This window comes from Pristis pectinata, chromosome 14 (assembly GCF_009764475.1).
Source record: "Pristis pectinata isolate sPriPec2 chromosome 14, sPriPec2.1.pri, whole genome shotgun sequence".
Lineage (NCBI taxonomy): Eukaryota > Metazoa > Chordata > Chondrichthyes > Rhinopristiformes > Pristidae > Pristis > Pristis pectinata.
This window is the reverse complement of record NC_067418.1, coordinates 2,009,303-2,033,448: the sequence shown is the minus strand read 5'-3', so window position 1 is coordinate 2,033,448 and position 24,146 is coordinate 2,009,303. Positions and strand designations below refer to the sequence as shown.

The following is a 24,146-nucleotide window of genomic DNA, read 5'->3' as shown; positions in this document are numbered from 1 at the left end:
TATGATTCAGAAGGAGTCAGCCCAATTTTGAGTCATTCAAATTCATTGGGAGTTTGGATGCCAGAGCCTGGTCTATTCCTGGCAATAGAACAGGCTGCCATCCCATGCGGTAGACTCTGATTCATGGACTTTTCTGACAAGGGCAGACATCAACACACACAAAAGGTATGCATTTCAGGGCTAGGGACATCCTGGATCAGTTTTGACCACCTGGTTTTGGTTGAGATGGGGAGTGTAGATACAATGACACACAGCAATCATAATTGTCAGGAACACATTGGATGAAGCAGAGGTTTGCTCCATGTGTCTAATTGTTCAATTAGATCAATCAACAGTACCACGAGAAGTGAAAGGTTTACATATAGTGCTCAAGTTTCCATTCTTGGCAGGATAACTGCTGAATCTCTCAGCGTGCTTTAAGTGACCTACTGATTACAAAAACGTCAGCTCAGCTGGCAACTGTATAATTAAACAATGGTTCTAGTCCCACTGCAGTCGCTATGGTGCTGTACTGTAGTAACAGCTGTATTCTTTCAAATGGCTTTTCTTGGACACAAGGACCCGTCAGGCAAGTTCAGCAACTTGACTAATTTTACCACAGCAAATTATAGCACGAAGGTGCGAATGATACCTTTTGCCTTGGACAGGGTATTATTTGAAGAGGAGAGTTCAACTAACATCCAGCTAACATTTATCCCTCAACTAATATCCCCAAAGCAAATCACATCTTTAACCCCCTGCTGTGCAGCATCTTGTCATGTGTCTGCACTTGACCGTTGTCAATATATTAAGAGCAAGGGCTAGAAGTATCAGGGTTGAACAGGTAGCACAGCAGTTAGCACTGCTCCCTCACAGTTCCTGGGACCCAATCTGACATTGGGTGGTATTTGTGCAGAGTTCTCTGTGATCTCATGGGTTTCTGCAGGCTGCTCTGGTTTCCTCACACACCCCAAATTGTAAATTGCTCTCTGGTGTAGCTAAGTGGCAAACAAAAAAAAAATCAGAGTTGAAGGGCATGAAAGAGAGAATAATTTGTAGGACTGCAGAGAAATAAGGAGAGGGGGAAAATGATGCCACTGCTGTGCTGGAAACCATCATGGACAATTAGTTTAATGACCTCCTTCTGTGTCATAAGTAACAGAAATTATTTCACTGGTTACCCTTGTGGACCAATTTGTATCATATAAATCCAATGAATCTCCACTGTCCATCTGCATTGCATAACCTTATTTAGTGATTAGCACCTACCACACTGTTAAACGCCAGACTGGAACCATATGGTCTGATCACCAGTGGGATATCGAGGTATGTATCAATTCTCCAGCTCTCGTAGCCGCACTCTAGACACTTGACATAATCCTTCAATTTTCCTTGGTACAGCTGGTTAATGAGGTCAGCCTGAAACAGTAGGTAAAAGATTCCTTGGAATGAACAATGAAGCACTGCTACAGTATGACTAAATTCTACCACATCACATTACAGCACAAAGATGCAAATAACACCTCTTCCCTTGGACCCAGCACTCAGTGCTCACATCAGATTTTGGTCTTAAGATGACAAGTTGCTGCAGGACAGTCAGCAGCTATGACCCAATGGCAACAAATGAAGGCAGAAGTTGAAAATAAAATGCAATGAGGAAATCTACAAAACAGCACCCATTAAATTAACTTTGCCAAACTTCTGCTTCCTTGACTCTTAAACAGAACATAGAACAGTAAAGCAAAGAAAGGCCCTTCGGCCCACAATGTTGTGCCGACATAGCTATTCCCTCCTACCTACAGAATACCCATATCCCTCCATTTTCCTCTCATGTGCCCATCCAAGCCCCTCTTAAAAGCCCCCAATGAATTTGCCTCCACCACCCTATCAGGCAACACATTCCAGGCATCCACCACTCTCTCAGTAAAAAACGTACCCCTCACATCTGTTCTGAACCTACCCCCTCTCACCTTAAATAGAACCATAGAACACTACAGCACAGAAAACAGGCCATTCAGCCCTTCTAGTCTGTGCCGAAACTTTATTCCGCTAGTCCCATTGACCTGCACCCAGTCCATAAGCCTCCAGACCTCTCCCATCCATGTATCTATCCGATTTATTCTTAAAACTTAAGAGTGAGCCCGCATGTCCTCTGGTATTGGATCGCTCAATAATGGGAAAAAGATATTGCTTGTCCACCCTATCTATGCCCCTCATAATTTTATACACTTCCAACAGATCACCCCTCAGCCTCCGTCGCTCCGGACAAAAGAGCACAAGTTTGTCCAGCCTCTCCTGATAGCACATGCCCTCTAATCCAGGCAGCATCCTCGCAAACCTCCTCTGCACCCTCTCTAAAGCCTCGACAGCCTTCCTATTCTCTTCTATGGGTTGTGGTCATCACTGGCAAAGACAAGATTTATTGTCCATTACTTGAGCCACCTCAGGTTGCTGCAGTTTGGATGCAGGTGCTCCCACAGTGCCATTGGGTTGGGAATTCCACGACTGTGACCTCCAGCAAGGTGACGTTGGGCTTGGAGCAGGACTCCAGGCACTGGAGTTCCTCGTTAGCATTGCGACTTTGGTGAGTAGGGAGAATAAAGGTAGTGCTTCATATCGCCAAGTGAGGTGTTGTGCTAGCTTCAGGGTAGGAAATATTTAAACATCTAGTGCTTTGCATAACGTACTGTGTTATATTTAAAGTTTATAGAAGGCTAAAAGTAGAATAGGCTTTTTAGTAATTGGTCAGAAAATAAACTACATACTAGGTGAATGAAAATGTAAACAAATTTGTGTAAACACAGAAAGAATAGATGTTGATCGCAGGACAGCTGTAAGATCTGTAAGACCCTCAACATTCACATCTGTAGTAAGCATCTACATCTCAAGGAGCTTTGGCCCAGGACTGCTGGGCTAATGTTTGTGTGGTAGACACACAATACTTTGGAGTGGGCCAGAGTGATGGCGGTAGGAAGCCAATTAACTGGATACTTTAATCCAGAGAGCAGCTACACCCCTTAGGTTAGGTATTAACCTGACCATCAGATAGGCAGGCCTAGAAACCTGGAAGGTAGTGTTGAGAACACAGACACTTATCCAAAGGGCATAAGGTTTTTGCAGCCTGTGTGGGTGAGAGCAAGAACTACAGGGAGGAAAAGAAATGAACACAGTATTGTGGTTAAGCATAATGGAACCTAGGCAAAATTAAACTGAAGGGCACGGGTTGGGGTGGGAGGGAGGAAATAGGGAGGAAGGTGTTATTTTGTAGCTGGTTTAGGCAGCTACTGAGGAAAGAAAAAAAACTGGATTTCTTGCTAAGGGAATATTAACCAGACACAAATGTTATAATACAATTAAACAGTCAATATGTTTTTATGAAAAGGAAAATGTGGAAAATGTATTAATTTTTTTTCAGTAACTAGCATGGACATGGGGGAGGGGGGAAGCAATCAATGCAGTACATTTAAATTTCCAAACGCCACATAATTGTTTCCTGTACAAGATAAGGGTTCAGGTATTAAATGCAACATATTAAGATCAATAGAGAATTGGTATCTGACAAAAGACAGGAGGGGTATATCCTTTTCAGCTTAGCTGGTGAAGGCAGCTTTTGGCATGCTGGCCTTCATCGGTCAGGGCATTGAGTATAGAAGCTGGAATATTACGTTGCAGTTGTACAAGACACTGGTGAGGTCTCATGTGGAATACTGTATTCAGTTTTGGTCAGCCTGCTATAGGAAATATGCCATAAGCTGGAAAGAGTGCAGAGGAGATTTACGAGAACGTTTTCAGGACTTGAGGGACTGCATTATGGATGTAGGTTGAGACTTTCCCCCCCATTAGAGTGTAGGATAATGAGGGGTGATCTTACAGGTGCATAAAATCATGCATAGATAGGGTCAATGTGCAGTCTTTTCCCCAGGATTGGGGAAATCAAGAACTAGAGGAATTAGGTTTAAGGTGAGAGGGGAAAGATTTAATAGGAATCTGAGGGGCAACTTTTTCCACACAGAGGGTAATCAATATATGGAACAAGCTGCCAGAAGAAGGGGTTGAGGCAGGTACATTAAAAACATTTAAAAGGTACATAGACAGGAAAGATTTAGAGGGATGTGGGCCAAACATGGGCAAATGGGACTAGTTTGGATGGGAATCTTGGTTGGCATGGACCAGTTGGGCTGAAGGGCCTGTTTCCGTGTTGTATGACTATGACTTTGCAAGGACACCTACAATATTAGTTACCTGTTCAGTTTGCTTCCATTTTTGCTCGAGTGCATCAAACATGACTCTGCAGAGTTCCTGAACATCATGTTGTTGCCAGGCTAGCAAGAGGAACATGAGCATAGTTAGGCCTTGATAAAGCACATCAAGAGAAAATCAATTACAACAACATTGGGAATATGTTCCCCTATACTGCTCACCACGCACTGCTCACCTTCACTGCTATCCCAACCAAAGCTCCGTGTCACGTCTGTTGTTTCCACTGCTCTTTTTCTACTTGTTTGCAACAAGACAAAGAGCCTTTGGAGTTGGTAGGGAATGCTGGTAACTGGATCTTCCTCACATTCTTCAAACTCCCACCTGTGAAAACATCCACATGAGCCCAAGGAACCAGTTGGAATATACCAGCTCCTGGAAATTATTGCCTAACAACCTTTAAAAATCATTAGGTCAGAAGATTCAGAGCTCAGAGGCTGACAGTTTATGAGACGGTGGCCAAGGAGCTCCCAATAGGGTTATTTACAGAATATATAATCCTAGGTTGTAACATGACTGGATTATTGACTAAATATAAATGCAAACAATAATATATTTTATCCTAACCAATTCATTGATAAAAAATCAGTGCAATTTTACAACACAGTCATTGATGAGGCCACGCTTAGAGTACTGTGTGCAGTTTTGTTCACCCTGTTAGAGGAAAGATGTGGTTACAATGGAAGAGTGCAGAGAAGATTTACGAGGATGTTGCCAGGACCAGAGGGCCTGAGTTATAGGGAGAGGTTGGACAGGCTGGATCTTTATTCCTTGGAACGTAGGAGAATGAGGGGCAACCTTATAGTAATGTTTAAAATTATGAGAGGCATAGATAAGGTGAACGGTAAGTCCTTTCCCCAGGGTAGGGGAGTCCAAAACTAGGGGGCATAGGTCTAGGGTAAGAGGAGAAAGATTTAAAAGGGACCGGAAGGGCAACTTTTTCACCCAGAGCTGCCAGAGGAAGTGGGTGAGGCAGGTACAACAGTATAATTTAAGAAGAACTTGGATAGGTACATGGAGGGCGGGGCTTGGAGGGATATGGGCTGAATGCAGGAAATTAAGATGAGCTGGGTGGGTACCGTGGTCGGCATGGACTGGTTGGGCCGAAGGGCCTGTATCCATGCTGTATTGCTCTCGGACTCTGGTCAGGATGGTCACCTTTGGATTCAAACCAGTACTTTCCCCAGAGCTGCCATCTCAGCTTGCAATATTATAATCTCACACTTATCCTCAACAGATAGGAGAATAAAAACAGAAAGAGAAATGTTTCTCTCCCAGATTGGTTTTCTTCGTATCCCTGCTCTCCCAGACATATATGCTCAAGTTAAAAGCAGAATATCCAGACTGCAGATGGTGGAGCACCTATGGCTCCCACACATTTCCCCAAGACCTATAAACATGGCACATCAGAGCCCAAATTAACCCTGTTTTATTACCATGTGTGAACTTTGTAGAACTGGAGGCTTTAAAGAATGTGTTCTTGACTCAATGGATAAATCCCAAATCTGACAAATCACAACTGATACTGTACTTGTAACCAACACTGTGGAGATGAACTGAACAATATTGCATGACGTTCCTGAGGTTCCATAGCATCTGCATGAGGGGTCTAGGATCATGAAAGCTTAGACTCCATTCCAGAAAATGTACAAGAGCAAATGTTGATCAAAGGTTGAATTACAAACGGGGGTTTTAATTTTTCAGCAAAATAACACTCTCATGTTTCAACCAGTCTAATAATATTTCTTTTTTGAAATGCTTAAGTAATTAGACATTACCTATACAGTGCATTCCTGAACTCAGGAGTCATGAAGAGCGTCTGCAACAAGCTGTTCAGGTAGCAGGTCATAGCTTGATTCACCAATCCCACATATCCTGCAGGAATCAGAAATTCAGTCACACTTGAAATTTCAATTTCACAACTTTAAGAAAATATTCTACTTCATCGATGGGACATCAGCATTACCAGTAAGCCAAGCATTTACTGCCTGCCCCATCACAAAAATTCCATCAATGAACATGGGCGAAATAAGCTTTCTCTTAGTGAACCACAATTGTGTGTCATTGTGACATCACTGCTTGTGGAAACTTACCGCCATACCTTCTACACACAATTGTGATTATGCCTCAAAAAAATCTTAATCATCCAATGATTGTGAAAAGTGCTATAAAAATGCAAGATTTTATTCACTGGGAATTGTTATTTCTTTGCAAATATTAATTTGTATATTCAAACATTCTTTAATGGTACTTCCTATAATTTGGACAAATTTACGACCCTAGAAATAAAATATCTCAAAACAGCCAGCAACTCTATTCCAATGAAAACTGCTTAGTGAACCTTGAGCACTCAAGTGGCAAGACTTTGACCAGTATTTTTATTCAAAGCATTCCACCATCTTTCCAAACGATCAGATATGGCCAATTTAAACAAGTAATTTTGCATTATAAATAACAAAAGGTATCAGATTGGATACGATTTAGTTTCCTCTTCACTAATATGTCATGCAGATCCTCACAAAACAGCCTGCTCTCTTCTGGGAGAATTGCTCTTTTGTCAGAGGGTCATTTCTGAGATATATAACCATGCAAAATCATTTAGCATCAAAGAGAGTGCCAGAGAAGGGGCCAGGAGAGCGAGTAGGGCCACAGGGAGATTGAAAACTAGATGATCTTTACTTAAATGGAAGCCAGGATAAGGCAGCACGCACAAGTGTTGGGTGAACACAACACAGTTTGAATTAAGGCAAGGATCACCTTAAGCTTAGAGAGAACAGAGGGTGGATGACTGGAACTGCATTAAATAAAGATGTGGCTGAGGGTTTCAACAGTAAGTAGGTGGAGACGTGGTGGGGATCAGGCGGCATTGAGGAAGTAAAAACAAGCAAACTTAGTGACGAGATGAATAGGAGGTGGAAACTACTTGGGGTTAAACATGCACTGGAGGTTCTCTTTCAGCCTGTTGCAAGAAACAAGATGGAGTCAGTAGCAGGGGAACAGATTTCTTCCCAATATTTAGATGAAGTAAATTTCTGCTCCCCCAGAACTGGATGGAGGTCAAAAGGTTATAACAAAATAACCCTTGATGCTTGCAGCATGCACACACATGGGAACAGATGCCGTGTTTTCAGTTGACATTGATGACAGGCAACTTTGAGATGAGAAATTGGAAGAGGCCAAGGATAGGTGCTTAGTGAACATCAGATCTAACAGTTCAGGCAAGAATGGAACCAGTTGAGTGCTTGTTTAACTGTTGTGGCAGATTAAAGAAGACTGTGGGGGGGGGGGGGTTAGATTCCATTTGCTGCAATCACCTAGATATCATTAATAACTTTGAACAGAGTTGTTTGGTACCCAGGGAAGAAGTAATCTTATTTAAATCATATGAAGTAAAAACCCTTGCCACCACTAGATGATGCTCTCACACTTTACAAATACAGTACAGTGGCGGAGCATTTACCAGCACTATTTATAGCCACATTGCTGCAAGGAGAGGTCAGCTGCTTGGACCTTTGACTAAAATAATTATAAATTCACATGATGCACCATCCTTTAACAGCTGGGGCAGGTGCCAACCATGTCATATTTAAATGGGATTTAAATAATTTTAAAGCAGTGAAGATTTCCTTGACAGGTCCTGTTTTAAGCAATGTGCCACTTGGGACTCTTTGATAAATTATTCGTTTTGTTCAAGGCTGCAAATAGCAGAGTAGGTAAGGGGAAAATCAGTTGATGTATATTTGAACTTTCAGAAGGACTTTAATAGGTGCCACACTGATTAGTAAATTAAAAGAACATGCATGGTATTGGGAGTAATACACTGGTCTGGACTGGTGATTAGTTAACAGACAATGCTGCAAGAATAAAGAGTTCATTTCTGGGTTGGGAGGTTGTGACCAGTGGGACCCAGATGTTCACAATCAAAGTCAATTAATTGGATGAGTAGATCAAGTGTAATTTATCCAAGTTCATTCATGAAACTAAGCTGGGTGGCAGAGTGGGCTGTGAAGAGGTTGCAGAAAGGCTTCATAAAGATCTGGACAGGCTAAGCAAATGGACAAGGAGATGGCGCATGGAATATATAATATGGAAAAATGGGAAGTCGTTCACTTTGGTAGAAAGGCAACACTTTTATTTTAAACATTTGAAAGGTGGGTGCCCACGTGCATGAAACAACATGTGGGTTCAGGATACAAGTAAGGCAATAAGCAATGCATTGGCCTTTATTGCGAAAGGATCTGAATACAAGGGTACAAATGTCTTTCTCCAATTAAATAGGGGCCTAGTCAGACACATTATGCACAAGTCTGGTCTCCCTTTGCAAGGATAATGATAGAGCAAGTACAGCGAATGTTTACCAGATTGATATCTGAGATGGGGCTATTTGTCCTTTAGGAGAGAGTAAATAGATTAAGCCTGTACCCCTTGAGTTCAGAAGAATGCAAAGTGATCTCAATGAAGCAAACAGAATTCTTACTAGTCTTGGCAAGGTAAATGTGAAACTGATGTTTCTCTTTGCTCAGGTGTCTAGATCCAGGGTTCACAGGATTAAAAATAAAGGGTTCAGTGATTCAGATCAGTGTAAAAGTATCTTTACTCAAGAGGACAGCAACTCTATGGAATTCTTTACCCAAGGCTATGGAGGCTCAGTCACTGAGTGCATTCAAGTCAGGGATCAATAAGATTTTTAGATATTAAGAGAATAGAAGGGTATGGAGTTAGTGCAGGAAAGTGGTGCTGTGGTAATAAGAATAGCCATGACTTTAATGAATGGTGCAGAAGGAGACATTAAACTGAGAAACCACCACCATCCCCCATCTGCTTGAGAAATAGACATAATGCCCAGATATCTGAACAGCAGAAAGTTATTCATTGTCTTCCCATCCTATGTGCTAACCAGCATTCACCTCTTAACTGACACTGTGAGAAACAGCATAACCTGTCATCTCTCTCTTTACTAGTTATAGTTGTGTTACTCAATAGACCAAGCAAGAAGCAGGAAGTCGATGTGACCGTGTATTAGGCAATGGGAAATTATAGTATTCAGTTAATACTTCATCTCCAGTCAAAGCCAGACCATGAACAAACCAAGGCACAATGCAAAAATAACCACAAACTTTCAAATGAAGTTTTAAACAAAGAAGCACACCAGACAACAAGATGAAGACTCCAATGGCCCAAATGCTCTCAAAGAAAAGCCATATTTTTAGATGTGAATGACTCCAGGAAACAATAGTTCCACGTGGATTTTTCACATTTCCCAGATTACTGCATCTTAGCACCCAAAGAATTACATTTTGCTTTCGTTTTCAAACTCCATGTAAACTTTTGCATAATTTTTAACATTCCTGATAAGTAAGTAACTTCTCAAAAAGCCCAGCAGTGAAATAAATAGAAAAACATTACAAAAGTATAGTTCTGGGCAGAGGACACTTGATGTGCATTTCTCACTCACCCGTTTCCGACTTTCCCAGGATGGGAGAGTACGAGTAGCTGTGATTACTGTAATCTCCACAACCCACAGAGTTTTCCCTCAGTTGAGGGCCAATAATCCTTTCCTGAGTGCTGTCATCATGTCCACTGCTTTCTGCTGTACCAGACTCATCCTGCAGAGATATTGCATACACAAGTCATATATCCTTCTAGCCTACAAATGATTAAGACCATCAAGAGATGCTTGAAGGGGTCCTAAGTAAATTACAGCTGATAAACTGTCACTCCATAATTACAAATTTGATGGAAGAGGTAATTTTTCTGCAATCAAAGAATTCCTACTGGCATGTTTAGTACATCATTTTATTGCTTGAGAATGCAGCAATTCATCAGTTCCTGCCTCATATTAGGTACAATCTGTTCTCCAGGTCAGTACTAGTATTAATCGAGTCACCAAATGGATATAAGAAAGTGCTGCATATTAATCTTGTGCCTCAGACTAAGAGCTATGACTTCATTTCATCTTTGCTGCCACTACACTCGAGCTTTAATGATGTTCTTGGACTAGCTCAAAAAAAAATTCTCACTTGGTTTGTGCATCATCTAAACATTGTAGATGTTGGAAATCTGAAAGAAAAGAAAATGTTGCAAGTTCTTAGTGGGTCAGGCAGCATCTGCAGAGAGAGAAACAGAGTTAGTGTTCTGATTAACGGCCATTCATTAGAAATGGAACTTTTCTGATGAAAGACCATTGTTTGGAAACATGAACCCTATTTCTCTCCCTACAGATGCCAATAAAATGGTAAGCTCAAGCAGAGCAGCCATTGTGGAGCAGTCATTGTGTGAGTGGCTCAGTGTAAGAGTGTGGCCTTGAGGCTTTGGCTCAAGAGGCTTCAGCGTGAAGAGGTGGAGGAAGTGAGAGGACACTAAGGTGAGGTTCTGGTAAGTTGTCTTTCCTTTCTTTGGTATTGCAGAGTTAGAGCAGTGGGAATCGCAGTCAGAGCAGTAGTATGCTCCTCTTGCAGGATTTGGGAAGTCAGGGAGTCCTCCAGTGTCCCTGATGACTACACCTGCAAGAGTGCATCTGGCTGCAGCTCCTTACAGACTGCATTAGGGAACTGGAGCTGGATGAACTCCGGATTATTCAGGAAACTGAGGAGGTGATAGACAGGAGTTACCAGGAGTCAGTGTGGGTGAAAATCAGAAACAGTAAGGGAGTGATCACTCTATTGGTTGCAGGATGAAGGTAGCTGGGTGACCTGACCGCCAGGGGAGGGAAAGGGAACAGGCAGTCAGTGCAGGGTACCCCTGTGGCCGTTCCCCTCAATAACGTATATCGTTTTGGATACTGTTTGGGGGCAGGAGGGGAGAACCTACCAGAGTAAAGTCACAGCAGCTAGGTCTCTGGCACTTGAGTCCAGCTCTGTGGCACAGAAGGGAAGGGGGGAGAAGAGAAGTAGAGTAGTGATAGGGGGTTCATTGGTTAGAGGAACAGATAGGAGATTCTATGGACGAGAACAAAACTGGATGGTATGTTGCCTCCCAGATGCCAGGGTCAGAGACGTCTCAGATTGGGTCCACAGCATTCTTAAGGAGTTACCAGGAGGCAGTCACATCTAGGTTGCAGGATGTGTACACAGCCAGAAGTCATGGTACACATTGGTAGGAAAAGGGATGACGTCCTGAAGAGGGAATATAGGCAGTTAGGAAGGAAGCTAAAATGCAGGACCTCAAGTGTGGTAATCTCTGGATTGCTGCCTGTGTCACATGCCAGCGAGGGTAAGAATAGGAAGGTATGACAGACAGATATATGGCTGAGGAGTTGGTGCAGAGGGCAGGGTTTCAGATTTGTGGATCACTGGGATCTCTTCTGGGGAAGGTATGACCTGTAGAAAAGGGATGAATTGCACCTGAACTCGAGAGGGACCAATGTCCTTGTGGACAGGTTTGCTAGAGCTGTTGGGGAGGGTTTAAACTAGGTTGGCAGGAGGATGGGAACCAGAGTGTTAGGTCAGATGATAGAGCAGTTGGTGGAAAGGTAGATGCATTGTGCAGACGGACACACAGTGGATGGGTCATAAACACAGCCAGTTGGATGGGTTGAAATGTCTTTACTTTAATGCGAGAAGTGTTCAGAATAATGGTGATGAACTGAGAGCATGGATTAGTACGTGGAATTACGATGTTGTGGCCATTACAGAGACTTGGCTGTTGCAAGGGCAGGACTGGCTGCTTGATGTTCCGGTGTTTAGATGTTTCAAAAGGGATAGGGAGGGAGGTAAAAGAAGGGGGTGGGGGGGTGGTGGGGGTTAGCGGCATTGCTAATCAGGGATAGTTGCAGAAATGGAGGATGTCGGAGAGGGATTGTATCCTGAGTCAGTGTGGGTGAAAATCAGAAACAGGAAGGGAGTGATCACTCTATTGGGAGTATTCTATAGGCCCCTGAATAGCCACCAGGACACTGAGGAACAGATAAGTAGGCAGATTTTGGAAAGGTGCAAAAAATAACAGGGTTGTTCTCATGGGAGAGTTCAAACTCCCTAATATTGATTGGCATCTCCTTAGTGCAAAAGGTTTAGATTAGGCAGAATTTGTTGTGTCCAGGAAGTATGTGGACAGGCCGACTAGAGGAGAGGCCATACTGGATCCAGTACTAGGCAATGAACCTGGTAAGGTGACAGAACTCTCGGTGGGTGAGCAAGTTGGATAGTGACCATAACTCTCTGACCTTTAGCATAGCCATGGACAAGGAGAGGAGCAGGTGACATGGGTAAGTTTTTAATTGGGGGAGGGCTAATTACAATGGTATTAGGCAGGAACTTGGGAGCGTAAATTGGGAACAGATGTTCTCAGGGAAATGCACAGCAGAAATGTGAAGGCTATTTAGGGACAACTTGCATGGGGTTCTGGATAGGTTTGTCCCACTGAGACAGGGAAAGGCTGGCAGGGTAAAGGAACCATGGTTGACCAGAGAGGCGAAAGATTTAGTCAAACAGAAGAAGGAAGCATACTTACGGTTTAGGAAGCAAAAATCAGATGGGGCTCTTGAGAATTATAAGGTAACCAGGAAGGAGCTTTAGAGGGGACTTAGTAGAGCTAGAAGGGGACACAAGAAGGCCTTGGCAAGTAGAATAAAGGAAAACCCAAAGGCATTCTACATGTACGTGAAGAACAGGAGGATGACTAGAATGAGGGTAGGACTGCTCAGGGATAAAGGGGGAAACATGAGCCTGGAGATGGAGGAGGTAGGGAAGGTCCTTAATGAATACTTTGCATCAAGAGTTCACTAGGGAGAGGGACTTTGACAAATGTGAGGTCAGTGTAAAACAGGCTAATGTGCTGGAGCATATTGAGGTTAAGAAAGGAGGCAGTGTTGGAACTTCTGAAGAACATTAGGATAGATAAGTCCCCGGGGCCGGTTGCGATATATCCCAGGTTACTACGGGAAGCGAGGGAAGAGATTGCTGGGGCGCTGACAATGATCTTTGCGTCCTCCCTGGATGCAGGAGTGGTACCAGAGGATTAGAGGATGGCAAATGTCGTTCCCTTGTTCAAGAAGGGTAATGGGGATAATCCTGGGAATTAGAGACCAGTGAGTCTTACATCAGTGGTGGGCAAGCTATTGGAGAGGATCCTTAGGGACAGGATTTACAAGCATTTGGAGAAATATAGTCTTAGTAGGGATAGTCAGCATAGCTTTGTGAGGGGTAGGTTATGCCTCACGAGCCTGAGTTTTTCGAAGAGGTGACAAAACAAATTGATGACGGTAGGGTGGTGGATGTGGTGTATATGGACTTTAGTAAGGCGTTTGACGAGGTTCCCCATGATAGGCTCATCCAGAAAGTCATGAACATGGGATCCATGGAGACTTGGTTGTGTACAATTTGGAATTGGCTTGCCCACAGAAGGCAGAGGGTGGCAGTAGCTGGAGAGTATTCTGGCTGGAGGTTGGTGACTAGTGTTGTTCCGCAGGGATCTGTTCTAGGACCCCTGCTCTTTGTAATTTCTATAAATGACTTGTATGAGGAAGTGGAGGGTTGGGTTAGTAAGTTTGCAGATGACAAAGGTTGGTGGTGTTGTGGATAGTGTAGAAGGTTGTCGTAGGTTACGACAAGATATAGACAGGATGCAGAGTTGGATGGAGAAGTGGCAGATGGAGTTCAATCCGGAAAAGTGTGAAGTGATACACTTTGAAAGAACGAACTTGAAGGTGGAGTACTAGGTTAATAGCAGGATTCTTAGCAGTGTGGAGGAACAGAGGGATCTTGGGGTCCAAGTCCATAGATCCCTCAAGGTTGCTAGGATGGTTAAGAAGGCATATGGTGTGCTGGCCGTCATTAGTCAGGGGATTGAGTTCAAGAGCCGCAAGGTAATGTTGCGGCTCTATAAAATTCTGGTTAGACCACACTTATTAGAGTTTAGTGTTCAGTTCTGGTCACCTCATTATAGGAAGGATGTGAAAGCTTTAAAGAGGGTGCAGAAGAGATTTACCAGAATGCTGCCTGAATCAGAGAACACGTCTTATGAGCTAGAACTTTTCTCTTTGGAGCGATGCAGGATGAGAGGCGACTTGATAGAGGTGTACAAGATTTTGAGAGGCATAGATAGAGTGGACAGCCAGCACCTTTTCCCCAGGGCAGCAATGGCCAATACCAGATATCTGTTTAAGGTCAGAGGAGGAATGTTCAGGTGAGATGTCAGAGGTAGGTTCTTTACACACTGCCGGGGTTGGTGGTAGAGACTGATATAATAGGGAAATTTAAAAGACTTAGATACGCACATGGATACAAGTAAACTGGAGGGTTATGGGCTGTGTAGGAGGGAAGGGTTAGATTGATCAAGGAGTAGGTGTTAATATAGGTCAGCACAACATCATGGGCTGAAGGGCCCGTACTGTGCTGTACTGTTCTATGTTCTGACCTGCTAAGCACTTCCATGTATCTATGCCTGTATACTGCCTAATACCTCAAGATCTCTCCAGCACCCAAAGTATCACACACACAACAAACATTCTGAAGTGGCTGTAAAGCTTACTTGTTCGTATTTGTAGTGGAGTCTCAAAACTCACTGAAGTGGAACCTACACGAACCAGAAAGCGAATCAATTCTAAATATTAGTTAGCTCCGACGACAATTAATGCCTTGTCAAAGGGCAAGGCCACCTACCGATGCAAACTGGGGCTGCTCTCCATCTTTATCTGTGAGATGAAGGAAGTTTTTCTTTCCTGGTTCAAATCCAGAATCAGTGAGAGATTTTTCACTGGTATAATCCAGGGGGCTCTGGAACAGACAAAATAATGTTTACAGAGAAACAATACAGGCTAAACAGTACAATTTTAGACACTAAAACCAAACATGCCTAGGGGGAGGATGTACACGAAATGCAAGTGGTGGGACAGGTGAATAAAGCAAAATAAGAACTGCAGATGCTGGGAATCTGAAATAAAAACAGAAAATGCTGGAAACACTCAGCAAGTCAAGCAGCATCTGTGGAGTGAGACACAGTTAACGTTTCAGGTCCAAAACCATTAGTATAGTCTGGCTTGCTAGGCATGTCGCACATCTCTCCATGCAACACATTACACAAACAAAGAACCATAATTTGATTCTAAATGCCATATTAATTCATCTGGTCTCACCCTATCAAAGATATTCCCTTTATTACACTTACTTCCCTTCTACTGCAGACACTTGCTTTCTCCTTTCCCGTTCTTAACAAGGGTCTTGGATCTGAAATGTTAACTTTGTTTTCTTCCACAGATGCTGCCTGGCCTGCTGAGTGTTTCCAAGCATTTTCAATTTTTAAATTCAGATTAATAAAGCATTTGGGATCCCAAGCTTGAGTAACCAAAGGCACCAAATACACAAGAACACATGAAACAGGAGGAGTGGACCATCAGCCTGCCAAGCCTGCTCTGCCATCCAACAAATATCATGGAATATTCGATCTAAGCCTCAGCACCACCTTCCTGCTCTTTCTACATACCCTGACTCTCTCTTCAAACATCTGTCACTTACTGCTTCAATGACTCCATCTCTACAGCTCATTCAGGTAGAAGATTCCAAGGAGTCAAGACCCTCAGAAGAAACTCTTCGTCACGTCTTAAGTGAATGAACTCCTATTCTTAGACTAAGCCCCTAGTTCTAGATATCCCCACTAGGGTGAATATTAGCTTACTTTCCACCCTGTCAACCCCCCTCATAATCTTGTGTTTCAATAAGATCACTTCATTCTTCTAAGCTCCAGTGAGCATAGGGTCAATTCATTCCATCTTTACGCACAAGTCGAACACCTTTCCCCACGAATCAATCTAGTGAACCATCTTTGCACTGCCTTGAATAGAGGCCATATTTTAGGAACATGCTATGTGTGCTCCCACAGGAGCCCTGTAAAACTGAGTAAACCTTATATCTCACTATTTAAATATTTTGCTTTTTCATCTTCCTTCCCAAGTGGCTAACCTCACATTTTCTACATTATACTCCATTTGCCAACTTCTTGCCTACTCTCTTAACCTATATCCCTTTGCAGGCTCTTTTGTGCCATCCTCACAACTTGCTAAGCGCCTATCTTCGAATCAGCAGCAAATTTGGCCTGAGTACACTCAGTCCCTCCATCCAGGTCATTAGAGATTGTGAATGGTTGAGGTACCAGTACTGATGCCTCGAGCACCCACTAATTATTCACTGTCAATCCAAAAATGATCCATGTATCCTGCCACTTGTTAGCCAATCCCCTATCCTTTTCAATCCTCTGCAATCTTACGATGCAGCCTTTTATCTAGAACCTTACCATCGGCCATCTGCAAATCCAAACACCAATATCTACTGATTCCCCTTTATGCAGCCTATGTTAATACTTCAAAGACCTCTAGTAAATTGTCAAACACTATTGCCCTCACATAAAACCATAGTGACTCTGCTTAACTGTCTTACAACTTTCCAAATATTCTGCTGTTACTGCAATGATGGGTTTTGGTACATAACAACTAAAGCATTCACCGTCTCTGCAGCCACTTCTTTTAAAACCAAGGGATTTGCTGGCCTGCTAGTTTGGCCAGCACTTTTTCCTCTAGTGATGGAGATCATTTTAAATTTTTCCCCCTCTCTTTAGCCCCTTGGTTATCTACTACTGAGATAGTTTTGGTTTCCTACCTTGAGGGCTGATCCAAAACAATTTGTTTGAATCCTTGCCAATTCTCCATTTCCCATTATTGATTTCTCAGTGTCATCCAATAAGCACTGATGCTTACTTTAGCTGCTCTCTTTCTATATCCCTGTAGAAGTTCTTATTACCACTAGTCTTCACAACATTGTATGCCTTTTCTTTCAATCAGATACCATCCTAAAATTCCTTATTTAGTCATGGATAATGCTTCCTTGTAGAGCTTTTCTTTCTCACCGGTATATACCTTCAAGGAGATATTTTAAAAGTCTCAGCAAATATCTACCATTCCACCCTTTAATCTATTCTGCCAGTTCACTTTAGCTAGCTCTGCCTTCCTACCACTGTAATTGCATTGATTTAAACATAGGACATTAGTTTCAGACCCAAGTTTCCCACCTTCAAACTAAATTTGAAATTCTAGCATGCTACTCTTGGGGGGTTCCTTTACTTTCCTATCAATTAATCATGTCTCATTACTTGATGCCAGATCTAAAACAGCCTGCTCCCTGGTTGATTCCTCAACCCAATGCTTTCAGAGACCATCCCAAATACACTCAGTACTTGTTCTCAAGGTTACCCTTGCACATTTGATTCAGGGAAGGTTCCATTAGATTGGAAAACAGTAAATATAACCCCTTTATTCAAAAAAGGGAGACAAGGCAGGAAAACTACAGGCCAGGGAGCAGAACATGTGTCATAGTCTACTGCTCAGACATTTTTGACTCTAGCACCAGAGAGGCAACATACTCCTTTGGCCACAAATGAGACTACAGAATAGCAAGACTAGGAAAGCAATCGCATTAGGGGACTCTCTCAATACTCATACAATACTGGCCCAGATAATCTACTTAAATTTGTCAGGTGAGTTTTCTTACCATGACCATAGGAGGCCATTCAGCCCACTGGGTCCACGCCAGATCCCAGAGATGCAATCCCATGCAACTTATTTTCTCTCACATGCCCATCATTTCCCCTCTGATGATCTTACCAACCAAGGGGTAATTTACAGTGGTCAATTTATCTACATCTTTCAGATGTGAAAGGAAACCAGAGCACTTGATAGACACCCTCATGGGTACAGGAAGAACACACATACTCCACACAGACAGCAGCCAAGGTCACGATTAAAGCTGCCTTGCTGGAGCTGGAAGGCAGCAGCACTATCTGCCGCACCAGCATGCAACCCATGTTGGTCTCAGAACTACCACCCTTTATCTATTTAACAGTGGGGAAGCTCCAACTGAGATGCTCACAAACAAGAGGTCGGCATGAGGCAGCATTGAACAAGAGAAAAAAGGGCATGAAGAGAATTGGGTGAGATAAATAGCTCCAGAATAAGAAATAAGCATTCATTGACAAACCAGCTGAAGAAAACGTGCAGCAAGGTCGAAGATAGGTTTATAGTGGGTAAATGCAAGAAACATGTTTACGAATTGAAGGGACAGTGACTACTATGTTGTGGTAGTAACAGAGAATTGTTTAAAGGGCAGGAATGGATTCCAAAAATTCCTGATTCAAAGGTGCTTTAAGAAAGGAAGGGAAGGTAGCAGCAGGTTTGTCAAGGAGAGCATCATTAACATTGCTGTGCTGGAGAGAGAGAATCTATCTACCTAGAATTAAGAAATAAGAGGTCCAAGTTCACCACTAGGACTATATAGATCATCCATTAGTGGGAACAATATCAAGGAGCAAGTTCGCAATTGAGCCAAGGCCTCCCAGGTGCATTGGGAGAGACAGCACCCAGAAACACGCTCCAGGAATAAGCAGGCTTCAAGGGCAAACTCAGACTGTAAGCAAACAGACAATTTAAGGTAAAAGCTTTATTATCCTTCAGTAGAGATGCACTGTTCTAAAGCTGAGAAAACACCAGAATCTATGGAGAGTCCATGGCTCATGGCCTTGGCCGTTAGCTTGCAGAGAGATTCCTTTTGCACTTTATGACTTACTCTACTTGTTTCTTGATCAAGATTGTTGGAAACCACACTAAACATATGTGATGAGGTTGGACATCATTGCCCCAAGAAGTGAGAGTTCACTCTTAAGCTCACCTGGTCAGGGTTGTTCAGACCATTGCTCCAGACTAACTCAAAGGTGCCATTGACGTAGCCTGCTTTCGCCGAGACGTCATCGAACAGCTGCTTGACTGGAGTTGACGCGGGAAGGTTTAGAGTGAGCCGCTGAGTGACCACCTTGGCGTTAGTGGTGTCCTGAACAATACACAGCACCCGTGGTTCATCTGCTGCTGTCTCTGACTGCAAAGACATTAGTTATTTTTAAATACAGAGTAGCAGCATTTATAGATCACAGAAACAAAACTTCACCATTCATTATTTTCAAGGCTTTTGACTGCACCATATCTGTCTCACCCAGTTATAATAAACAAAACAACATGAATTTGTCCCTACAGACAATAGAATTGAAGTAAATATCCAGAACAAGCAACAGAACTCAACTGAAATCATTTGCACACATCAGAAACTTCGTAAACAAAAAATGCATACTCTAAACCTATGGAATCCACAATATCAGAGTGAGAAAGAACATTTATTCTTCAGATTGAAGGGACATCTGCAGTGGAGTTCCTCAGGGGTTGGTATTGGGATCACTACTTATAGACAGGCTGGTGAAATGGGCAAACAGGCAGCAAATGAAATTTAATTTTGAGAAGTGTTAAACGTCGGTAGGGAGGCTGAGCAGACATGTAGGTGGCACAGTGGCAAAGTTGGGACAGCTGTTGCCTCACAGCTCCAGCACCCAGGATTGATCCTGACCTCTGATGCTGTACAGAATTTAAATTGGTTGGCAGAGACTTGGTGGGTTGAAGGGCCCATTTCCATGCTCCGTGAATTTGTGTGTCCACGGCCTGATGTGCCTGGGCTGACTTCATCATTTCCACTCCTGTTGCTTTAGTTGTAGCCCAGTAATTTACCTTCTCCTTCAAGTACCTATCCAATTCCTGTTTGAAAGTTACTACTGAATTTGCTTCCACTGCAGGCACTGAGAAACAATTCCTCTTCGCTCCCGTCTTCTTGCTACTCATCTTATACTCCAGTCACTAACACTTCTGTCACTACCTTTATCATACATTTTTTCCCAACTTCATATGGTCTCCAGTTTCTTGCTGTGGGGTGTCTCAGCCCCTGGTTAGTTATGTAATCTTGACCTTCTATCTCATGTGCTTAATCAGGAGAGAAGTACCTCCATCAGTGAATTTCTCACACCAACACTGTGGTCAATGGTGGAAGTACTGTGTGTGCTGCCAACCTCAAGAAAAGATTTCATGGCCCCTACAGCATGGCTTTGCTTTATTCCAGTGTAAATTTCACTTCGGAACCATCTGGGGTGTCAAACAACACGTTGACCACCTATTCAGATTAAATAATTCATATAGACAGCATTGGCAAGTAAAAATCAGAGGGAAGATTAAAAAAGGCATTACTTTAAAAAAATAAGATAACATTAATTTTAAAATCACACAATTATTCTGAGGGAATGAAGTTTTGCACTTCAAAATGCTTTTATGGATAAGAGGTTATGAGCTAATTATGATTAATTTTTAAAACAATCATGTCATCATACAAGGTTCACCGATGCCGTCTCTGCAAAATCCTCCACGTTCACTCATGATGAGCAAACTGACATCAGTGTCCCTTCCCAGGCCAACAGTTCCGAGCACTGGGGTTCTAGTTACACTCAGTCTGCTACGTTAGGCAGACCACATTGTTTGTATGTCTGACACCAGACTGACACAGGTAGACACTATTCTGAGCTCTGAAACAGGAAGAGACTACCAGGATGGAGGAAAAGATTCAGAGATAGGCTCAAAGACTCCTTGATGAACTGCAACATCTCCTTTGATTCTTCGGAATCTCTGGATCATGACCACACAAACTGGAGAAGTAGCCTTTGGGACGGAATTGTGAACCTCAAGCCTATGCACAGAGAAACTTAGTGTAAGCTGCCCAAGTGCAACACCTCACCCCCTGCATCTGCCTGCCCTATCTGTGGAAGAGTCTGTGGTTCTCACATTGGCATCATCAGAACCCAGAAAGCCTGACTGAAAGGAAATCATCCTCAATCCAGAGAAAGTGCCTAAGAATGTTTATTAGTTTCCCCCCCACTGAAAATTGTGCAAATCACTTCCATCTTTTCACCACAGCAGCACCCAGCACATTACACATTCCTTCTTCCCCTCCACTGTACACACCCCTCCTCTCATTACACTTCTCCCCCACAATACATCACTTCCCCTTTCAACCCCTCCTTGACAAATCAACACCTTTCCCCACAACATGACAGCTCTTCCCCCTCCACTACAATATGGCATCTTTTCCTATTTTCCCCCTCTCATGCTCTCTGCCACTGTCTATCTTCCATGGGAATGTAACAGTTACGTTAGGCTCTCTTTCATCTCATTGACATGGCAGAATAGACAGCTGCAGCAGTCACACGAGTTCTTTTATATCTGAAACCTGGCAGTTACCACAGCTGTATATGGAGATCAAGGACCAGTCCGGGCAATGACGGAAACTGGCCGGTTCTGACCCGACAGAATTTGCACCAAATATACTTCTAGCTATCCTCTTCAATGTATCACTTTCTCTGTAGCTTCTTACACGATATTCTGCATTATTATGCTGATGTACCTATGTACAGCATGATCCGCCTGAATGGCACGCAACTAAAGTTTATCCACTGTGTCTTGGTACACCTGACAATAATAAACCAATAAACCAAACCTGAATTGAAGAGAAAAAGAATCCCATGGCAACTACGAAGTCCTTGAATTTGTTTCATGACTTGATTGTAACTTGTTCCTTATTCACTGCTAATGCAACAGTATTCATTCCATATCATGGCAATAAATGGACATGATTTTATCGAATAATCTAAAATATAACAAATCTGCTGCACCTTACTCTTACTGAAAATGCCCCTAACCCTGCAATGTGACTTGAAGCTTAAAGAACTTTACCATGGACATTAATTATGTGTTTCTGTAAAATACTACTAGTGGAAGACAAAAGATTTCACACAATAGCAGTCTCAGAATTGGAAGTATCTTGTTCTATGTGTATTATTGAAAACAGACAAAGCAGCAACAAAAGAACTTGGTTACCCTGGACAAGATCCAGTGCAAACTTTGAGACTGCACCTTAGACAGTTGTGAAGCAAGATTCTGGTTTATAGGTATGTATTCCTACCCCGTATCAAGGCACAGGTGGCCTTTCCAACACATCAGGCATTCTTCACAGCCTTACCAACATAGTTGATAGAAAATTGGATTTTTCTTCTATAGAAATGTTTTTAACATCAATTATCAACTTAAAATCTGTGCTCTGGAAGTAATAGTCATTATATCCATCCCCTGCTTATGGTGTGAATCCATTTAGTCTGGTTAATCTAACAGTAAGTTTGTTAAGCCACAAAAAAACTTTGTAAAAATCCATCCAAAAAATTGTTGAGTATCACGGGTCAACAGTGACTCAAGAATTGAAGGTGATATGGACACTGCCAGCACTTCTATCCAAACGTGCAGTTTTGGACATCCGATGCAGTGCTGTTTGCAGAATAGCAACAAAACTCACTATAATAAAAGCACAGAAGTCAGCCTGGCTTGGAATGCAAGGAGGTTAATTTTTACTTCAACTAACTGGGTTTGATGCATTCACCCTTGTTTGAGTTAAAAAAAGCTGTATGTTCAAGTCACATTCCATGATTTGAGTTCAGAGTCAGCATTAATCATAAAGTATTTGGGAGACTGCAGGTTTTAGGAGCTGTCAAACAAAATCTCTGTTCAGGTGGATGTAAACAATACCATATGATCTGAACAGAAGTAATGGAGATTCTCACCACCATCTTCCCACACCATTCGCTCATTGCACTTTGTGGGATGTTCCTCCATGTACACTGGCTACCACTTGTGTGCACAACAAGGACCAGACTTCTAAACACGCAGATATTTCCCTAGAGATGCAAGGCCCTGTGCATGTACAATCTGTTGTGCTTTGTTTGCCAATTGGCAGGTACCACAGTTTTCAAAGAAACACAATGAAGAGTCAGATATTTTTGTACTGTGTTAATAGATTCAATAAAACCCTAAGGTTAATAGCAATAATTACCTCATTTCAACTGGCTGGCAAATGTGATAATTTACAATTGTAACAGGTTGAAGAACTTGACACAAATTGAATAAATTTACATTCTGCCCTTTACCATATTAGTTGCAGATGACAGAAAATACTCTCTCTCCAACACAAAACAAACCCATATGTTAGGCATGGCAAGCATGAAGTTCCCAAACCTGCAAGTGACGCTGTCATAAAACACAAGGACTAAAAGTGTAGGGTGCATCAAGGCATCACCGGCCTCTCACTAGGGGTGCAAAGCATCTCTTATTCTACCAGCACCAAGGTAGTCACTAATCAAAATTTCAGACAACTGTTGAGCTGCATAGCAGAGAAGCATTTAAGGGGAAACCACAACTGTAAGAAAGGAATACATGTCAAAAAGGGGTGATAGAGATGGGAGTTGGCATACGTGGAGAATAAACAGTAACATGGGCAGGTTGGGCTAAATAGCCTGTTGGGGTTGTACATTTTATGCAATATTAGAAAAAACTAATGAGTCAAATTTTACAACATATGCTACTGACAGCACAATAATAAATGGCTTGCTTATAGACTCATTTACAATAAGGGGAGGCAAGGCATCTTGAGCTGCATTTGACAAAATGTTCTTGAAGGTAATTTTCTTTGAGTAAATGTGCTAAGTATCTTGGCTTTACCAGTGAAGTAATCAGGCAGTAGGGCTCCACAAAGCTGCTTACAAATGCTAGACAAAGTCAAGTAATGGCTGCTTCCTGGCCATGAGATAAGCAGGATGGCATTAAACTGAACCGATGATCCTCAATAGCTGCAGGGAGAGTCCACGGCACTATTCATTCCAATAGTTTCTCATTTAGTTACTGAAAGGCTTCAAAGGCATTGCATTCAAAGGCCAATATCTGCTGGCATCTATAACAAAGAAATTAAACTCTTGCCAATCCACAAGTCTATGTCTGATTCAACAGACCAGCAAACAACTGACAGAACAGCTTGGAAGCAACAGGAGCAGGACAGGTCTCAGTCCCGGGAATTTCAGCTGGAGTTTTGTAGCTAATGGCCCAATGGTAGAGCATTACAGTGGTAAATTACTGCATTCCCTCCAAAACCCGTATATCCATCCCAAGGTGTGGCATCCAGAACAACTTTCAATATTCTAGATGGTGTCTAATTGGAGCTTATCCCAGCTGCTGCATGCTTCAGCTT

The 24,146-nt window shown here is 42.6% G+C and overlaps 1 protein-coding gene across 4 annotated transcripts in view; it reads right to left on the bottom strand.

Annotated features, from left to right (window-relative positions):
- usp47 (ubiquitin specific peptidase 47) overlaps positions 1-24,146 on the bottom strand; it is a 151,263-nt gene that overhangs the window by 70,752 nt on the left and 56,365 nt on the right. For all 4 annotated transcript variants that reach the window (XM_052028850.1, XM_052028849.1, XM_052028846.1 and 1 more), the window contains exons 2-8: positions 18,885-19,088; positions 14,835-14,948; positions 9,692-9,842; positions 6,015-6,111; positions 4,415-4,560; positions 4,222-4,301; positions 1,249-1,398 (exon numbers count right to left, since the gene is read on the bottom strand). In XM_052028850.1, coding sequence (XP_051884810.1) covers positions 1,249-1,398; positions 4,222-4,301; positions 4,415-4,560; positions 6,015-6,111; positions 9,692-9,842; positions 14,835-14,948; positions 18,885-19,088 — 942 coding nt within the window. The remainder of the gene's footprint in view (positions 1-1,248; positions 1,399-4,221; positions 4,302-4,414; positions 4,561-6,014; positions 6,112-9,691; positions 9,843-14,834; positions 14,949-18,884; positions 19,089-24,146) is intronic.